General features: G+C 48.1%; 1 protein-coding gene across 4 annotated transcripts in view; it reads left to right on the forward strand.

The window, feature by feature from the left end:
* The first annotated feature begins 454 nt into the window (after window positions 1–454).
* The window catches only part of MLKL (mixed lineage kinase domain like pseudokinase), a 28264-nt gene continuing 11032 nt past the window's right edge, over window positions 455–17686 (forward strand). For 2 of the 4 annotated variants that reach the window (XM_078848067.1, XM_078848066.1), the window contains exons 1-8: window positions 455–570; window positions 2674–3132; window positions 5068–5184; window positions 8441–8633; window positions 10418–10515; window positions 13153–13206; window positions 14697–14832; window positions 16254–16338. In XM_078848067.1, the coding sequence (XP_078704193.1) occupies window positions 2676–3132; window positions 5068–5184; window positions 8441–8633; window positions 10418–10515; window positions 13153–13206; window positions 14697–14832; window positions 16254–16338 (1140 nt within the window). In that variant the 5' untranslated portion in view covers window positions 455–570; window positions 2674–2675. The remainder of the gene's footprint in view (window positions 571–2673; window positions 3133–5067; window positions 5185–8440; window positions 8634–10417; window positions 10516–13152; window positions 13207–14696; window positions 14833–16253; window positions 16339–17686) is intronic. The other 2 variants (XM_073307093.1, XM_073307094.1) reach the window with 2 other exon arrangements.

A 17686-nucleotide genomic window follows, 5' to 3' on the forward strand; every position in this document is an offset into this window, starting at 1 on the left:
CTGGAGAGGCACTGAGGTGGCTTAAAATCAATCTTTGCCCACCCCCACAGGACTTGCACCAGCTGCTCCTTGACTGATCTGGTGAATCCTGGCCCCCTACTGTTTAAAGAAGTTTAAAATGACATTAAGCTACATCAGAACATGCTATAGCTCATAGAGAGGGGCTGATCTCTCTGGAGAGTTTGGGTCTCTTGGCCACCAACTAGGTCCTTGTTAAATTTAGCTTTTCCTCCTGCATTATTATTTCTGCGCTCTTTTATTTAAAAACAATAACAACGAACAAGTGATGCGATCTGCCCTATCCCTTTTCTCTTGAGGGCCAGAGCGAGAAAAGCCACAGACAATTTCCTGCATGAAAAGAAAAGCCACTAACTTCCGTCCAATGCAGAGATGGCTGTAAGAGGAAACAGATTTGCAGAATTGCATAATCCTAAAATTTCGTCAGGGAGGAGGGGCCAAACTGGGAGAGAGACAAGCAGAGGGACTTTCTCAAAAGTTTACTATGATACTCGGTAGGTCTCTCGGACAAGAGAAGGGATCAAGGACAGAAATAGCTTGGCAGGGGATCAGGTAAGTTTGTCTGTTTGATTGCTACACTGAAGAGAGGAAGGAGCTTTGAGCTGGGAAGTGCCAGGCTGATCTCTGAAGGGAAGAGAAACTGGTTACAATTTTAAAATGCTTTTGTTGAACCTCTGCCCTGACCGAGACACAAAGTATGGAGTTATTAGAGCCAGGCAGGCTCCTGGGATAGGCTACAGCTGCTCCCAGACAGCTCTCTTTTCTGCCCAGCTTTGGAGGCGTCATCTTCTGACTGCAAGCCCTTTGGCTAGCCTCAAAAGTGAAAGAGAAGGCAGACAGGCAACAGAAGGGAAAGTACCCAGAAAGGCTGCCTGGGATTCTGGTGACCCGGTCTCTGTGGGTGGGCTCCGAATATGCAGATTTCTGCGGTCCATGTTTGCATCGCTGACTGCAAGGATGCTCAGAAAAGGGGTGGCTAAGCAGGGTCACACTGTGCCCTCAGAGGGCCAGTGGGGAACAAAGCATTACTCAGTTGTGACCGTATGGCCTGCTAGTGACAGGCTTCACAGGGAATTCTCCCCACCCAGTGCATATTTGGCTGGGCGGAGGGGTGGGCCGGGTGGCAGCAAAGCAGGCCCTCCAATAGAAGGGCACGTGTGGTCTATTTGTTTTGATGATGGGCCAGTCCCTGAGGTCCTTATTCTGTACTGACTCAGGCCAAACATCCGCTGACTCCACGGTGAGTTTCACCTAAGTAAAGGCTGAATTACAAAAATGAGTGGGGAGCTCAGATTGGGGCAAATCAGACCAGACTCTCAACTAGTTTAAATCAGCGTAATTTGATTGAAACCAATGCTGATTTACACCAGCTGAGGATCTGGCCCCTGGAGACTATTATTGCTTTGAACAATGAAAGATAAAGTCATCCTGTGGCAAGCAGGGTGTGCAGCCTCATGGAGGGAATGTCCAAGGCACAGCAAATGTGTCTGTCTTGAGAATGTAACTCAGTAACCTTGACATCTCATTGGTGTAGCATAGTGTCAGCTATAGAGTACAATGCATTCACATGTTAATGAATAGCCTTCCTACAGAGAGCATATTTTCTAGGAGCAGCGCTAAACATGGTGAGAAATGACAGAACATAGTACACGATATCTAAAACGCAACTGCGTGAAGACGTATGGTAAATAAAGTGCCCTGTTATAAGAAGAATAAGGGAGGGAGGGAGAAATATAAAAATATGTTAGGCAAAGGTATTTTCAGAGTCTGTTGGAAAAGTCTATGAGGGATGGGCAGATCGGTCTGGGAAAACACAAATATCAGAAGCCCTTTCACCCCTTCTAATCTCTGGGGCCTGATTTTTAGAATTGAGCTTGCAAAAAGTGTGACTCTCTCTCTCTGTGTATGTGTATGTATGCCAATGTGGTAACTGCACAATGTACCCAGTCTGACCCTTGTCCAGTTCTGCATCTAAGGTTCTGAAATATTTGGACACATCTTTGGCCCTTGCCTCAGTTGGCCTCAGTTGGTGCACAGGACTTCTACTACCAGCCTCAGAAAGGTTGGGTGGCTCAGACTCAGTTGGCACAAGAAGCTGACTGCTCACATGCTCATCCAAAATGAACCCCAACTGCGAACCTGGGGTGAAAGTCATCCCTGTGGCAGAAAGCCTGCACAAGCCCATGGCACCCTCAGGACTTAAGCTGGACTTAAACAGAACACTGGGGCTTAGTGCTAGCCCTCTGCATAGGCCTGAATTTCAGCTCCCTGGGAGGTTCATCTGTCACTGGTCAGTGAGGCAGAGGTACAGGGATGCTGTCCCACCTGGCAGGGATTGCAGAGGAGAAGGCTCTTGCACCTAAGGGTAGGAAGAGACTAAGGGGGGATTTATCTAATATAAATCCTATCACTTCAAAACAAAAGCAATAAAGGAAAATAACATCCCCTTCCCATGCCAAAGGGGTGGTGGATTCGCCATCACTGGCCATTTTTAAATCAAGCTTGGATGGAGGCTCTAGCTCAAACAGCAGCTATTAGGGGGTAGGCCTGTGGGATACAGCAGGTCACAGCAGATGGTCATAATGGTCTTGGGAGCTAGGAATCCCCAGCACAGGGCGTGCCATGTTACTGATAGCTGAATCCCATTCCTTTCAGATATGGAGGTAGTGGAGAAGGTCCTGAATGTGGCCCACATCATCTACGCCCAGTGCGAACAAGTGAAGTGCTGTAAGCACCAGTGCCGCCGTCTCGTGTACCGCGTTCACATCCTGCTGAGGCCTGTGGAGGTCCTCAGGGCACAGCCTCCGAAACAAATCTCCTCCCAGGTAGAAGAGACGCTGCAGCAGCTGCTGGAGACCTTGGAGAAGGCCCAGGAGCTGGTGAAGAAGTACAGCCAGACGAACTGGCTGCAGAAGTTCCTGAAAGCCAACGATGTCGTGGAGGGGTTTGCGCGAGTGAACGAGCGCCTTGGGGATGCTGCTCAAGGGCTCTCCCTCCTGCTGCAGGCTGAGAATAAACAGTCCTTCCTCGAGACCTTTCAGCAAGACACCTGCAGCAGGGAGGACAGCCAGGACACCAAGGATGACAAAGCCCTCTGGGAGGAGCTGCTCACAAGTGAATATGCATTTTTAAGACTCTCACATACCTTACAATTGGGAATTAGCTGGGATGGCTGGAGCCAGCATGTCTGGTTCCACTTCCTCTTTCTGCTGCAAGGTTCAGCTTTGGCCCAAGGGTTGCACATTCAAACAGGAACAGGCTAAGCCTACAAGGGACCCAGATCAATGATGTGCCATTTGTGTCACAATGTTGTGATATTGGCTGATGCAGTTCTACCACTTCTGTGAGCCCTTCAAGAACACAGGACCCAGACCTATTCCTCTACCCTTGATCTAACCATACCAGCAGGTCTATTGGCAGGCTAGTGGGCACCGGCACCTACTACACAGGACACTTGTGTGACCGCTGCTGGAATCTTGTGTCCAGTTCTAGTGCCAAACAATGGAAGAAAGATGTTGATAAATTGCAGAGGGGTCAGAGAAGAGCCACAAGAATGATTAAAGGATTAGAAAACCTGCCTGATAGTGATAGACGCAAGGAGCTCAATATGTGTACCTTATCAAAGAGAAAGTTAAGGGATGACTTGATTACCATCTATAAGTACCTACATGGGGAAAAAATATTTAATAATGGGCTCTTCAGTCCAGCAGAGGAAGGTCTAACACGATCCAATGGTTGGGAGTTGAATCCAGACAAATTCAAACTGGAAATAAGGAGTTAATTAAGCGAGACTAATTAACCATTGGAACAATTTACCAGGGGTTGTGGTTGATTCTCCATCAGACCATTTTAAAACCAAGATGGCATGTTTCCCTAAAAGATCTGCCCTAGGGATTATTGTGGGGCAGGTCTCTGGCCTGTGCTCTACAGGGGATCAGAGTAGATGATCACAATGGTCCCTCCTGGCCTTGGAATCTCTGAATCTAAAAGAAACCTCAGGGCTCTGGCTTCTCTGAAGTGATACATTTCCAGGTACAGAAGGGGCTGGGGTTGGACCTGGAGTGGTGGGAAGGGCAGCGCTAGAGCTGTGACCTTGCAGCCGCAGATTCAGGTTTCAAAGTAGCAAAATAATGGTCCACAAGGAGGAGGTGTTTGTTTGATGTGAACCAGGAAGTGACTGGTGCTGGCGGGTGGGATTTTCACAGGCGTCTATGTAACCTAGGCGATCCAAGTCCCATAGTTACAAAAGTGCAACTAAAAATGCCACCCTCAAACCTTCCAAAAGATATTGGGGGCTGGCAGCATTCTAAGACCTGGCACAGCGATGGAGGGGGCGATAGCTGCCTTATACAGCACTGTTCTACTCTGAAAAGCAATGATGAAAAAATGGCCTCTTCACACTCAGCAGATCTGCTGCCAGGTTATTGTGCTGACAATGATACGTTCTTCTGCTTTTTATTCCTGCGTTGGCTCTGCTGAGTCAACACAGCTATGGGAGAGGGAGCTGAAGTTGATTCCTTCTTCTGCATCAGTGCTTAGGTACCATGGTGATAGGTGTCTGAGAAAATGGATAGATCCACTGCATTATTTACTACGTCCCAGACAGTTACACTGAAGACAATTGGGCTGGGACAGGTGTTGCTGAGATCCTAATTTGAGTCTCAGTGTTGACATGGAAGAAGGGAAGAGCCTAGCGTGACTCTCAGATCCAAGTTTGCAGGTCAGATGTTTTCCCCTGTACACTAAGCACACTGGCTCTAGAGTTGCTAAGAGAAAATAAACAAGGAGCCCGGCAGGGCCATTCTCATGGAGTCACTTTTCAGAGCAGAACTGCACTTTAAGCCGGGTGAAAAATTAACAGCATGAAAGGCCAGTCCCACTAAACCTCTCTGGCACACAGCCCAGTCTCAGGGTACACTCAGTCAGTCCCCTGGTGCCCAGACCATGTGGAAGACTATGCCATGCAACAAACCCCAATGGTGCTCAACAAGCATCCATCTCACAAGTTCCTTTAATGACTTTGACTTTCTGCTTCTTCCTTTCCCCTAGGAAGTACAGAGACCAAAGATGCAGTGGATAATGTCCATAATGATGTCAGACATGTGGGAACAAAGGTGGAGGATGTGGGAAGCAGGGTGGAAGAAGTTCGCCAAATGATGCAAAAATGTAAGTTACCATCAGGCCTCTCTCCCCTCCGGAATACCCCTCCCAGGGCAAGGGTGGGCTGCGAACTGCTGACAATGAATAATCATCCTCCAGGCTCAGGGTAAGCAAGTTCAGTGGAGGGATTTGCAGTCCTGATGGATCGGATTAAGAATAGGTGGAGTACTTGGTGCCTCCACAGGCTCCTTTCAAGTTCAGCTCTGCTTCCTATGTTGGATGGCTCCTTATTTACCTTGTCAAGCCTGCAAAACCCCACACAACATCCATCCAGGGTCCTCATCCTCCCCACAGCAGAAGTCTTCCCCAGAGGGGTTACCTTGGTGTGGAATGGGAGGGGAGGAATCATTAAAGGCTAGATCTCTCCATTGCGACAAAGCATCTCTGTGCTGCCTTTGCATCCCTCCCCACCACCCCTTCCAGGAGGGCAGGGCTGAACCACCTTCAAGGAGTTTCAGTACTGCTCACGTACTGGCCACCCTGAGTCGTCAATGATGTGATTTCAGTCTGCTCCTTTATGTCTTGTAAGCGCTAAGAGCCAGACACACGCAGACTCAGCAATTCCCACCTGGCAGGGCACAGCGTCACCCCCAGGCTACTTGGCTAGCTCCTGAGACCCAGCTCCTGCAATATAGTTCTGGTACCTTCTTGGTATTGGGCATTAGTGACTCATGGTATGAGAGAAAGTGGGAATAGATGCACTTTTAATGATAGCAGGAGTAATAGAAATGGGATGAAATCTGATAGTCCAAAGTGCAAGATCATGCACTTAGGGACTAACAACATGAATTATTGCTATAAGCTGGGGACATATCAGTTGGAAGTGACAGAGAAGGAGAAAGACCTGGGTGTATGGGTTGATCACTGGGTGACTATAAGCTGCCAATGTGATGCGCAGTGAAAAAGGCTAAGTCAATCCTAGGATGCATCAGTTGAGGTATTTCCAGGAGAGACAGGGAAGTGTTATTGCCGATGAAGTGAGCTGTAGCTCACGAAAGTTTATGCTCAAATAAATTGGTTAGTCTCTAAGGTGCCACAAGTACTCCTTTTCTCTTTGCGAATACAGACTAACACGGCTGTTACTCTGAAACCTGCCGTTATACAAGGCATTGATGAGACCGCACCTGGAATACGGTGTGCAGTTCTGGTCTCCCATGCTTAAGAAAGATGAATTCAAACTGGAAGAGGAGCAGAGAAGGGCTACTACGATGATCCGAGGAATGGAAAACCTACCTTAAGGGAGGAGACTCAAGGAGCTTGGTTTCTTTAGCCTAATAAAACAAAGGCAGAGGGGAGATATAATTGCTGTCTATAAATATATCAGATAGATAAATACTAGGGAGGGAGAGGAGTTATTTAACTTAAGGGTCAATGTTGGCACAAGAACAAATGGATATAAAGTGGCCATCAACAAGTTTAGGTTTGAAATTAGACAAAGGTTTGTTACCATTAGAGGAGTGAGGTTCTGGAACAGCCTCCCATGGGAACAGTGGGGGCAAAGAACCTAGCTTGTTTCAAGGCTCAGCTTGATAAATTTATGGAGAGGATGGTGTGATGAGACAGCCTACAATGTAGCATATGGCCTATTCACTACTGCTGTTAGCAAATATCTCCAAGGGTAGGAGATGGGACACTAGATGGGTCTGCGTTACTACAGAGAATTTTTTCCCAGGTGTCTGGCTGGTGGGTCTCAACAACATGCTCAGGGTCTAACTGATTGTTATAACTGAGGTTGAGAAGGTATTTTCCCTGTGGTCAGATTGGCAGGGACGCTGGGGTGTTTTCACTTTCCTCTGCAGCATGGGGCACAGGTCACTTGCTGGTTTGAACTAGAGTAAATGGTGGATTCTCTGTAACACGAAGTCTTTAAATCAAGATTTGTGGACTTCAGTCACTCAGCCAGAGGTTATGGGCCTGCAATGTCCAGGAGGGCAGACTAGATGATCATAGAAGATTAGGGTTGGAAGAGACCTCAGGAGGTCATCTAGTCCAACCCCCTGCTCAAAGCAGGACCAATCCCCAACTAAATCATCCCTAAATCATCAAGCTGGGCCTTAAAAACCTCTAAGGATGGAGATTCCACCACCTCCCTAGGCAACCCATTCCAGTGCTTCACCACCCTCCTAGTGAAATAGTATTTCCTCATATCCAACCTAGACCTCCCCCAATGCAACTTGAGATCATTGCTCCTTGTTCTGTCATCTGCCACCACTGAGAACAGCCAAGATCCATACCTCTTCAGGTAGTTGAAGGCTGCTATCAAATCTCCCCTCCCCCCCCCCCCCACTCTTCTCTTCTGCAGACTAAACAAGCCCAGTTCCCTCAGCCTCTCCTTGTAAGTCATGTGCCCCAGCCCCCTGATCATTTTTGTTGCCCTCCACTGGACTCTCTGCAATTTGTCCACATCCTTTCTGTAGTGGGGGGAACAAAACTAGACGCAATACTCCAGATGTGGCCTCACCAGTGCCGAATAGAGGGGAATAATCACTTCTCGCAATCTGTTGGCAATGCTCCTACTAATGAAGCCCAATATGCTGTAAGCCTTCTTTGCAACAAGGGCACATTGCTGACTCATAATGACTCATGATGGTCCCTTCTGGTCTTAAAGTCTCAGTCTATGAGATAAAGCCCTGAAATCTCACTGCATAGGCCTTGTTCTCCATTATGGCACAGTTGCAACAAGCCGTAGGGAAGCCATATAGCAGCTTTATAGGACATGTGGAGCTCCCTCCACCCCACGTTCGTTTATCCAGAGACAAATTATGACAGGCCATTGTGTCTCCAAACTAAGGACATATGTGGGAAGATGCCATTGAATCATTAAATCTGGATGCTGTGGTGATGAGCACGTATAAAAAACTCGTTGGCTAGATTAGGTCAAGTGCCTCCATCCATACAACAAATTATGAAATAAGCAAGTTATTTCTCCTACAGGCTGGGAAGGCAGAGAGACGCTTGGTCTGCACTTAGAAGTTACAGCAGCATAGCTACATCAATCGGGGATATGCGGGGGAAAACCTCACCCTGACGACACAGCTATGTTGACAAAAACCGCAGTATAGACACAGCTATGCTTATGAAAGCTGTTAATGTCATTTGGGGAGGTGGTATTTCTACACCAGCAGAAAAACTCCTTCTGTCGTTGTACACTGCAACAACAAAAGGGCAGTGTGCTGGCATGGACTCCATAGCATAGCCAGAGGAAGAGATTTCTTACCAAGAGCATCATTTAAAACCCCCTCTTTGTTTCCCTTTGTCCCAGTGCAGGACGCAGTCATGAAAAAGGACAATGCTGTTCCAAGAGAGGAAATCACTGAGATTAGGATGGAGGATCTCACTAAAACCTCATGGACCTTCCTGATGGAATCCAAAAGCCACACGCTCTACAAAGGAGAATTCTACAAGTACCCTGTTGCTATCAAAGTCTTCAAAAACCCTGTGATTACCTCCACTGAGTGAGTTATTTAGCAAAGGTCCCAACAAGAATGTAACTACTGAGGAGGGGACTGCTGTCATCCTCTCCCTCAATCACTGAGAAAGGCCTTGACACTGAAGAAAGGGGGTTCTTCAGCAGGGAGACAAACTGGGCACTGACAAAGTAGCTTTGCTTTCTCCCTGCTAAAGTTGATAGCAAAACATGCTGCTCTCTGTGTGCGCCGGTCTGGTGTTATGCAGGGAAGGCGGAGTAAGAACCACAAAGATGAGGGAAACCAAAAGCAGCAATCTAACTATAATAACTCAAACTGGGGTGGGCAAACTACAGCCCAGGGGCCACATCTGGCCCTTCAGACGTTTTAATCAGCCCTCGAGCTCCCCTCAAGAGGCGGGGTCCGGGGCTTGCCCTGCTCTGGCACTCCAGCCAGGGAGCGGGGTCGGGAGCTTGCCCCGCTCCATGCGTGCCCTGGCTCTGCACAGCTCCCGGAAGCAGCAGCATGCCCCGCCTCTGGCTCCTATGTGTAGAGGCAGCTAGGGGGCTCCACTCCGCATGCTGTCCCTGCCCCAGGCGCTGCCCCCACAGCTCCCATTGGCTGGGAATCGCCAATGGGAGCTGCAGGGATGGTGCGTGCGGATGGGGCAGCGTGCAGAGCTGCCTGGCCATGCCTCCCCATAAGAGCCAGAGGGGGGACATGCCGCTGCTTCCGGGAGCTGCTTGAGGCCTAGAGCCTGCACCCCAACCCCCTGCCCCAGCCCTGATCCCCCTCCTGCCTGCCGAACCCGTCAGTCCCAGCCCGGAGCACCCTCCTGCATCCCCAACCTCTCATCCCCAGCCCCACCCCAGAGCCCACAGCCCCAGCTAGAGCTGTCACCCTCTCCTGCACCCCAATTTTGTGACCATTCATGGCCCGCCATACTATTTCCATAACCAGATGTGTCCCTCAGCCCAAAAAGTTTGCCCACCCATGACTTAAACACTAGAATTTGTCCTGTGGGGAGAGGGCATGTTGGGCAGGATCCTGGGGTTGTCTCCTAGTTTGCCTGGAAAATGCAATGGGATCTGATTCCCAAAAGTGCAGCTCCTGGAGATGGACACAAGGGACTTCATTGGAGTTTACACACAAATAGGCATCCTCGTTGGATGCAGAAGGCCCAAATTGACAGGCTGTGGGAGAATTTAAGCCCATTACTCCTTTTAACTTAGTTTTCCTTCCCCAGAGATCAGGCCCCAAGTACTCACCAGCTGACACATCCCAGCATTCCTTCTGCTGGTGCCATCACATCTGCCATTCATCTTCAGACATGGCGTCTTGCTATGGTGGGGGGTGTGGGACAGAGCTGTTTGCTTTCTTCCTCCCAATATTCAGAGGTTCTCTGCGGTTTTCAAGGAACCCTGGTGGGTGAAGGGTACTGAAAAGAAAATGCTAGGGGAATGCTAGGGGAATGGACGTGCATTACTCCTCACAAGCATGGACACCAGGCTCCAGTGCCAATGAGTGATGGCTGCCACATTGCTAGCAAGGTGCATGCTGGGAAGTCTCACAGAGCAGGAAACCACTGGTATCCTTAGGTGGCTACTCTTTAGAGAACTACAAAGATAGCAAAATGCAGTTAATGGGGGATTTGTGTGCTTGCTCTCTGCTATAGTTCAAGCTTGGGGAGGAAGCCTGGAATGGGGTTGGAGGCCATGTTACCAAGATTAGCCCACATTGGACTGTATTGGAGGAGGGGGTTGTCCCTGCCCCCACCAGCTCTCACAGACTCACTCTGGCCAGAGGCCTGACTGCTCTACTGCCTGTTGCAGGAAGGTGAGGGAGATTTTCAGGAAGGAGATTGAAACCATGAAGAAGTTTGAGTCTCCGAACATCCTTCGTATGTACGGGATCTGCATCGATGAGAGCGGTAAGGGGCCCCGGTGTGGTGGGATCTCAGTCACTGACTCTCCACAGCAGGCTCCCATGTCACCTCTTTGCACCCACCTCCTAGCACAGCGTTTGTCACCCCTGCTGCTGCACAAGTGGAGGTGCCTGAATGTACGAGTCCAGACATCAGCCCACACTTGTCACATCAAACGTGACACAGCCACAGCCCGGATGGGTATGATGAGATATGGCCAAAGCCAGCCAACAGGGATGGAAGGCCCATGATGTAATACCACAGCTGGCATGGCCAAGAAAATACCTGAAGGGATAGGGTCCTGCTCTGGCCACCCCTTTCCACTTTCCGCAGGAATTCATGACTCCAATAGTACATATCCAGCAAAGTGGAGCTGAGCTGTGTCTGCTTTTCATTCCCCTAAGTGACATGGGGCCAGCCTGTGGCTGAACCTTGCTCAGATTCCACAAGAAGGAAGACACTGGGAGCTGTCTCCTGCAGGAACAATGCAATGTTATTTTAAGTAACTAAACTATAGTACAGGCTAAGGAATGATCTTTAATGATTTTACCTTTTTCCCCTATGTAGGTTACTTTGTCTGCATTGAAGTTTTGAGATACAAACCAGTTCAGTGTATCTCTTATGAATGCACTAAAAGATTAAGCAAGTAGTTGGCAAACAAATATCAGTTTAAGCAACATGTCTCTGGTTAATTTAACTTATAATTGTCCTAACCTAATTTACAATGGTCAAATTAAGGTTGTAATTGAGATAACGCACTGGTTCAATTTATCTGGCTCGCCAATTACTGCAATTAGTAATGAATTCATATTGAACAAGTTTAGAAAACAATTCTCTTCGGGTTTTAGAGGAAAGTTAAGGGGAGAGGCCATTCCCTTTTATTTAAGCGAGTTAGCTCAGAGCCTGTTACTTGCCCTTAAGGAAGTACAGCTCTTAAACAGATTTGCCAGTTAACTTCCTTCTCAAACTGCTTTCTTCCATTAACTTCACTTTTCACAGAAATTACATCAAACTTTGGTTTATTTGGTCCAGCGGTTCTCAAACTGTGGGTCAGGATCCCAAAGTGGGTTGTGACCCCATTTTAATGGGGTCGCCAGGGCTTGCATTAGACTTGCTAGGACCCAGGGCAGAAGCTGAAGTCTGAACTGCACCCCCACCTGGGGTGGTGAGGCTTGGGATGTGGGCCCCTCTCTCCCCACACCCAGGGAGGTGGGGCTCGGGCTCTGCTCCCCTCTGCCCCCCAGGGTCATGTAGTAACTTTGTTGTCAGAAGGGGGTTGCAGTGCAATGAAGTTTGAGAACGCCTGATCTAGTTTATTTCTCCTCCCCATTTTAACACATTTGCCTGCATCTTTCTGACAGCCTGGCACAGACACAGGATGATTGATAGAGTCCCACACTTGTAGCGGCTTTAGAACAACCCTGGTTTGGAGATCTCTTACTGTTTAAATAACAGCCTTAGGAATGTAGTGTCTACTTTGGGGGACAGTTAAGTGATCTGCAAAGAGAGACGCACACACTCTAAAGGGTGTTGAAGTGATTCAAGCCTCTCTGAATTGCTCCACAATGGTTTTCGCACCTTTTCCTTCTCAAACTCTTTAGCTCATGTGATTGGTCTTAGTTTGGAACAAAGTTGATTTTTACCAGTGGCTTTATTGATGATAAGATGTAACTTGGAGCTCTTTTACATGCAGTGTGGCAAGTTTGGTCTTTTCTCTCTCTGAGTTGTACTTCAGACTTGGAATCTTTCACTTCCCCTTCTCTAGATGGCCAATGCCAGGAAGAGAGCAGGATACAACTCCAAATGTCATTGGTGGTACAAGAGAGATACCACACCCCCACACCCACACACTTCTCTCTGCATAGTTAGTATTAAGTTTTGTGGGGCTCACTGAATCACCTACTCTGCCACAGGGGACACTGTTGTCCAGTCAGAGATTCCAGCATGTCAGCTGTAGCTCATCATGGACCAATAATTCAGTTTCTTGATCTGAGGACATAGTAGAAGATTCCCGTCTGAGATGTACATTTTCTGGCAAAACCTGTTGAGATCCACAAGCAGATGCCCTCATTCTAAGCAGGACATGTGAGAGGCCAATGGGAGAAGGAGTTGGAAACAGACCTCCATTTAACGGAATAAGGCTACGTAAAATTATATATAATATAGTATTTTGCTAAATATAATTAAAGGTTCATCATCAATTACTCTTTCATGCATTTCCATTCATTCCTTGTGACCAAAAGCATTCCAAGGGAAAGTGGACACTGCGGGGGACCAAGCCCAGGGTGAGTGCATGGCCCATAGCAGTGCACTTTCACCTCAAATAAAAGCTGCTTTAGCATTCTTATTTATACTAAATGTCATTTAGCATTTGACCCAATAAAGTTGTATGAATATAGATGGAATATAGATGGAATATATGGGCCAAACATAACCCAGTCACTGTCCAGCATTAAACAAGGTTAGACAAGGTTGGGATACAGAGACCTCAGCCCGCTTAATACCATGGCAAACACACCTTTAAAATTCCCTTGAACCTTTTTTCTTAACGATACAGAAAAGAAGGAAAAGCAGTTGAAGCCTTGGAAAAGCATTAAATAAGGGTTCTGTTGTAACAACATCCTTTGTTCCCTTTCCCTTTAGCTGGAGTGAGAAGGCAAAGCCAAGTGTCTGACAGTCCCTTAGAAGGTATCAAAGGTGGTAATAACTCTCGTGCTGGGGAAAAAGAGAAGCAGTTACCTGCAATGGGCTGGAGTTGTTGTTGTTACAATCTGATCCTGTGTCACCCCGGGTGTGGCTGGGATTCAGCTGGAGCCAGTAGGGGGGCGACGTCGTCTGGGTCCCTCTCTCTGGCCCGTCTGGGCAGGACATCGCTCAGGATCAGGCTGACAAAGGCTCCAGAGCCCAGGAAACAGTGGGGGTGGCAGCCATGGTGGTGAAGCAAACTCCAGCAGCCAAGTACTGACCTCAGTTCTGGTCCATGGTCACTACGCACCTTCACCCCAGTGCTCTCTCCTCTTGGGCCAGCCACAGCTGCAGTCTCTGAGCTCTACTGAGCACAGGGGCTGCTCCCTGCCAGCTCCCTCTGGGGCTCAAGCCACCCCACAAGGGGGAGGGAGGAGGCAGCCCAATAGTTTCACTCTTATCCCCCTGCACCAGTCCATGAAGCTGGCTAGCCATGGAAGGGATCATACCCTCCCAAGGAGTGGCACAATGGGTGTTCTTTCCCTGCCTGGTGGGAAGTTCAGGAGGCACTGCTTCCCTGAGCACAATGCCTCCTTGTGCTCCCACTGGGTCAGTGCAGCTCCGTACCACCCCTACTCACAGCTATAAGGCAGGTCTAGCCCCAGGTAAATATGGCTAATCGGTAAATTAAGGGGGAAGCTCAGCCTGTGTGGACTGTGCGGAGTGAATGGAGGGTGGCAGAATCGGGCCCTTGATAAATTGGGGACGGGGAATTAAATGGCAGCATAAGAGATTAAAAAGGTGTGCTTTCGGGTTTTTGCACATGCCCTCAGGCCCTGACACATCATGTTTACTGGGGTCCCACCCTCTCCCATTTCACTTTATTTTTACACAGATGTTACAAATGTTTTGGAGGCCCCCCAAGCTCGGGTTTTCGAAACAATCGTGCTCTCTTTTTCCCCCTCCTGTCAGCCCGGCCTGTGCAATCAATAATTTGTGGAGGCTTTTTAGCGATAGCAATATTAAATCCCTTCGTTGGCTACCTGGGGCATTTCTGACTGCTCATCAGGTGGCCATGTGTAAACCTTACAAAAAATTCTTCCCAGTTACATCTGAGCAACTCCAGGGATTGCATGGGTTGCAGAAGTCAGGTCTGGTCTCTTGGGAGTGGACAACAGAGGATGGATCACTTGGTGATTGTCTGTTTTGCTCATTCCCTCTGAAGCACCTGGCATTGGCCACTGTTGGAAGACAGCATGCTGAGCAAGATGGACCATTAATCTGACCAGTATGGCCATTCCTATATTTTTTATTGCCCACAACGTGGGCACATCAAAGGGCCTTAAGAACTGTCACTCCTGAATCTCCTGACAATGCTTGATTTGAACTGTGCAGAGTTAAAGTTGCATTAATCAGGATTCTGCATTTCCAATGGAGAATGAAGTAAACACGTGAGTTGCCTCAGCTCAGGTCACCATTCACTGGGCTTCTGTTTTGATCAGGTTCAAGTCCTTGTTTCTCCATTGTCATGGAATACTGTGAAAAGGGGACCCTGCGGGACGTGCTGACAAGGAAACCCCAGCTCCCCTGGGAGACTCGCATTCGGATGGCGCTGGATGCGGCCAGAGGCCTATACAGGTATGTCATGGGGCCAGTGGCCCTTTAGAAGAATTAGAGCCCAGCTGACCCATGATGACCCGATGGGTTGCACCTGGGAGCAATCAGATGCTCATGGGAGTGCCCTTTAGTTAATTAGAATTGAAACAGCTGAATTAGGAGGAGGCTATGATAGTATAAAAAGGAAAGTGCCAGTGGGAAAGGAATCTGTCCCTGACAGTCTGTGCCTAGCTCTGGGAAGGGAGTAGGACGGCTGAAGGGTAGGCTGTAGAAGGAAAGAGACCCCCTAGAGCAGGGGTTCTCAGACTGGGGGTTGGGGACCCCTCAGGGGGTTGTGAGGTTATTACATGGGGGGTCATGAGCTGTCAACCTCCACCCCAAACCCCGCTTTGCCTTCAGCATTTATAATGGTGTTAAATATATAAAAAAGTGTTTTTAATTTATAAGGGGGATCACACTCAGAGACTTGCTATGTGAAAGGGGTCACCAGTGAAAAAGTTTGAGAGCCACTGCCCTAGAGTGAGGCTAGTTACTGAAAAGTTAGTGCTCTGAGGAAGAGTAGCTAAACCAGAGACTAAACCCCAGCATGGGCAGGACCAGAGCAGTGGAGTCTGAGAGACAAGAGGGACTTCTGGCAAATGCGTGGTCAGAAGAGGCAAGAGACTCTGGTAAGGAAGAAACAAAGCTTTGGACTATTCTCTGATGTAGGCTCAATGGTTGTGGGTAAACGAAGATTCCCCTGAATAAGGGAGAGGCAAAGACGGATTTATTTATATGATAAAAAGGGGAAACGGAAGCATGGCATGGCATCTAGGTCTGTGACAAGGTACCAAGCATGACTGAAGACAAATGAATTCATTTTCTGATGTCCCACTATATGCCTGAATTGGTCTCGTCTATAGAAGAGCAAGGGTGGATGGGTTGTAGGTACCGTGGTTAAAGTCACCCTCACCATCCACAAATCCCATGATATCGAAACAGGCAGTGGGAAAACTGATGGGAGGCTGGGTTTAGATAAGAAAGTGCCCAGATTCTCAGATGCCCTTGGCTTGCAAATCTGGCCTGAAGCCTGGTAGAAAGAGCCTTTCTCCTGAGATACCTGGTGCTGCTGTTTCCAGAAGTACCTTATAGAACATCACTAAATCATTAGGACTACCACCCAGTAACAGACTGGTTACTGCCTACTGTTCCTAGGCGGCTCTGACAATGGCATTCACTGGCTTGCCACTTTACAGGCAAAAAATGATTATCTTGTAGCCATTGGAAAGGTCTGATTTGTGGCTGTTGTCCCAGAATAACTGGGCACACTAGGGGTGGCTTCTGAATGCTCAGTAGTATCCAAAGGTCCGTCCTTGTCGCTGTTCTGGGTGGGAGCAGAGAGAGGGAAGGTGGCAATGGATCCATTACTAATGCTTTCTGCTCTTGGTTCTGACTGGCCGTAGGTTGCACCAGACGGGGGAGAAGTCTAAATTGCATGGATGCATCAATAGTACCAAGTTTTTGGTTGCTAAAGGTTACTGTGTGAAGGTAAGAGCTGTCTTGTGAGAAGACTTTTTGAGAGGTTTGAAAGCTTTTGTGGGTATCTATTCCATCTCACCTTCCCTCCCTGCCTCCCAGGACGCCATGGCCTCCGGAGTAACACCTCAAGCATCTATTCTTTCAGTGCTAATTTACTATGCAGCTGGGACACCTGAATTATATGGCCAAAACCCCTACCATTACACAGTCTTCCTCCCCACCCCCCTTAAAACCTCTTCCCCTTTCCAGCCCTCCTCCCAGGACAGTATGAGCAGCACAGGAGTCTGTGTGTTTATTTAGATGTTAACTTCAGGCTGTTCTACACAGTCCCAAAATTTTTAACACGCAGCTGCTTTTTATATTGAAAATGCACTGCTGCACTGCAGACTCTGACGGGGAATTCCCTCTTGACTTTAATGGGAATATTGGATGAACATCATCTCTGAAAAGCCGGCTACGTTGTTATTTATTATTTGTTATTACTGTAGCGCATAGGAGCCCTCCTTGTGGATCAGGACCCCTCATGCTAGGTGCTATACAAACACAGAACAAAAGGATGGCCCCAGCCCCACACTTATGTAGCTACCTAAATATGGATGTGGGTGTCTAGCTTTAAGCCCCCAGGTTTGCAAATATGAGCCTCAGTGAAAATGTTTCCATCAGCCCTTCATGCAGGGATAGTGGCTGATTAAAGACAAGCTGCCACAAGCAAGGTGAGGATGAACGGCATGAAGAAGAGGAGAAGCAGAATTGAGGAATGACAGAGTATTGTCATAACAACATGGGATCTTAAAACACACAGTACCCACCTCGGGGTATGTCTTCACTTTAAAAAATACAAAAAACACGGCAATGAGTCTCTGAGCCCAAGTCTGCAGACTTGGGCTCGCACTATGGCACTACAAATAGCCATGTAGCCATTCTGGATCCAGCTGGAGCTCAGGCTCTGAAGCTTCAGGAGGGAGATGAGCTTCAGAGTCCAAGCTCCAGCCTGAGCCTGACCATTTACATGGCTATTTTTAGCGCTGTAGTGTGAGCCCGAGTCTGTAGGCCTTGCTCTGGGACTTACTGCAGTGGGATGTTTTCAATGTAGACCTATCCTAAGAGCCCCATCCCTGGTACCAAGCATGTACCCTTTCCATGGTTCAGGAAGGCTATATCAAGTGGGGTCTGGTAAGGATCTGTCCTGGGTCTGGTTCTATTCAGTATCTTCAGAAACAATTTGGACAATGGCATAGAAAATAGAAAGTTTGTGGACGATACCAAGCTGGGAAGGGTTGCAAGTGCTTTGAAGGACAGGATTAGAATTCAAAATAATCTCGACAAACTAGAGAAATGGCGTGAAATAAATAGGATG

This window comes from Lepidochelys kempii, chromosome 12 (genome assembly GCF_965140285.1).
Source record: "Lepidochelys kempii isolate rLepKem1 chromosome 12, rLepKem1.hap1, whole genome shotgun sequence".
In the NCBI taxonomy this organism is placed as follows: Eukaryota; Metazoa; Chordata; order Testudines; family Cheloniidae; genus Lepidochelys; species Lepidochelys kempii.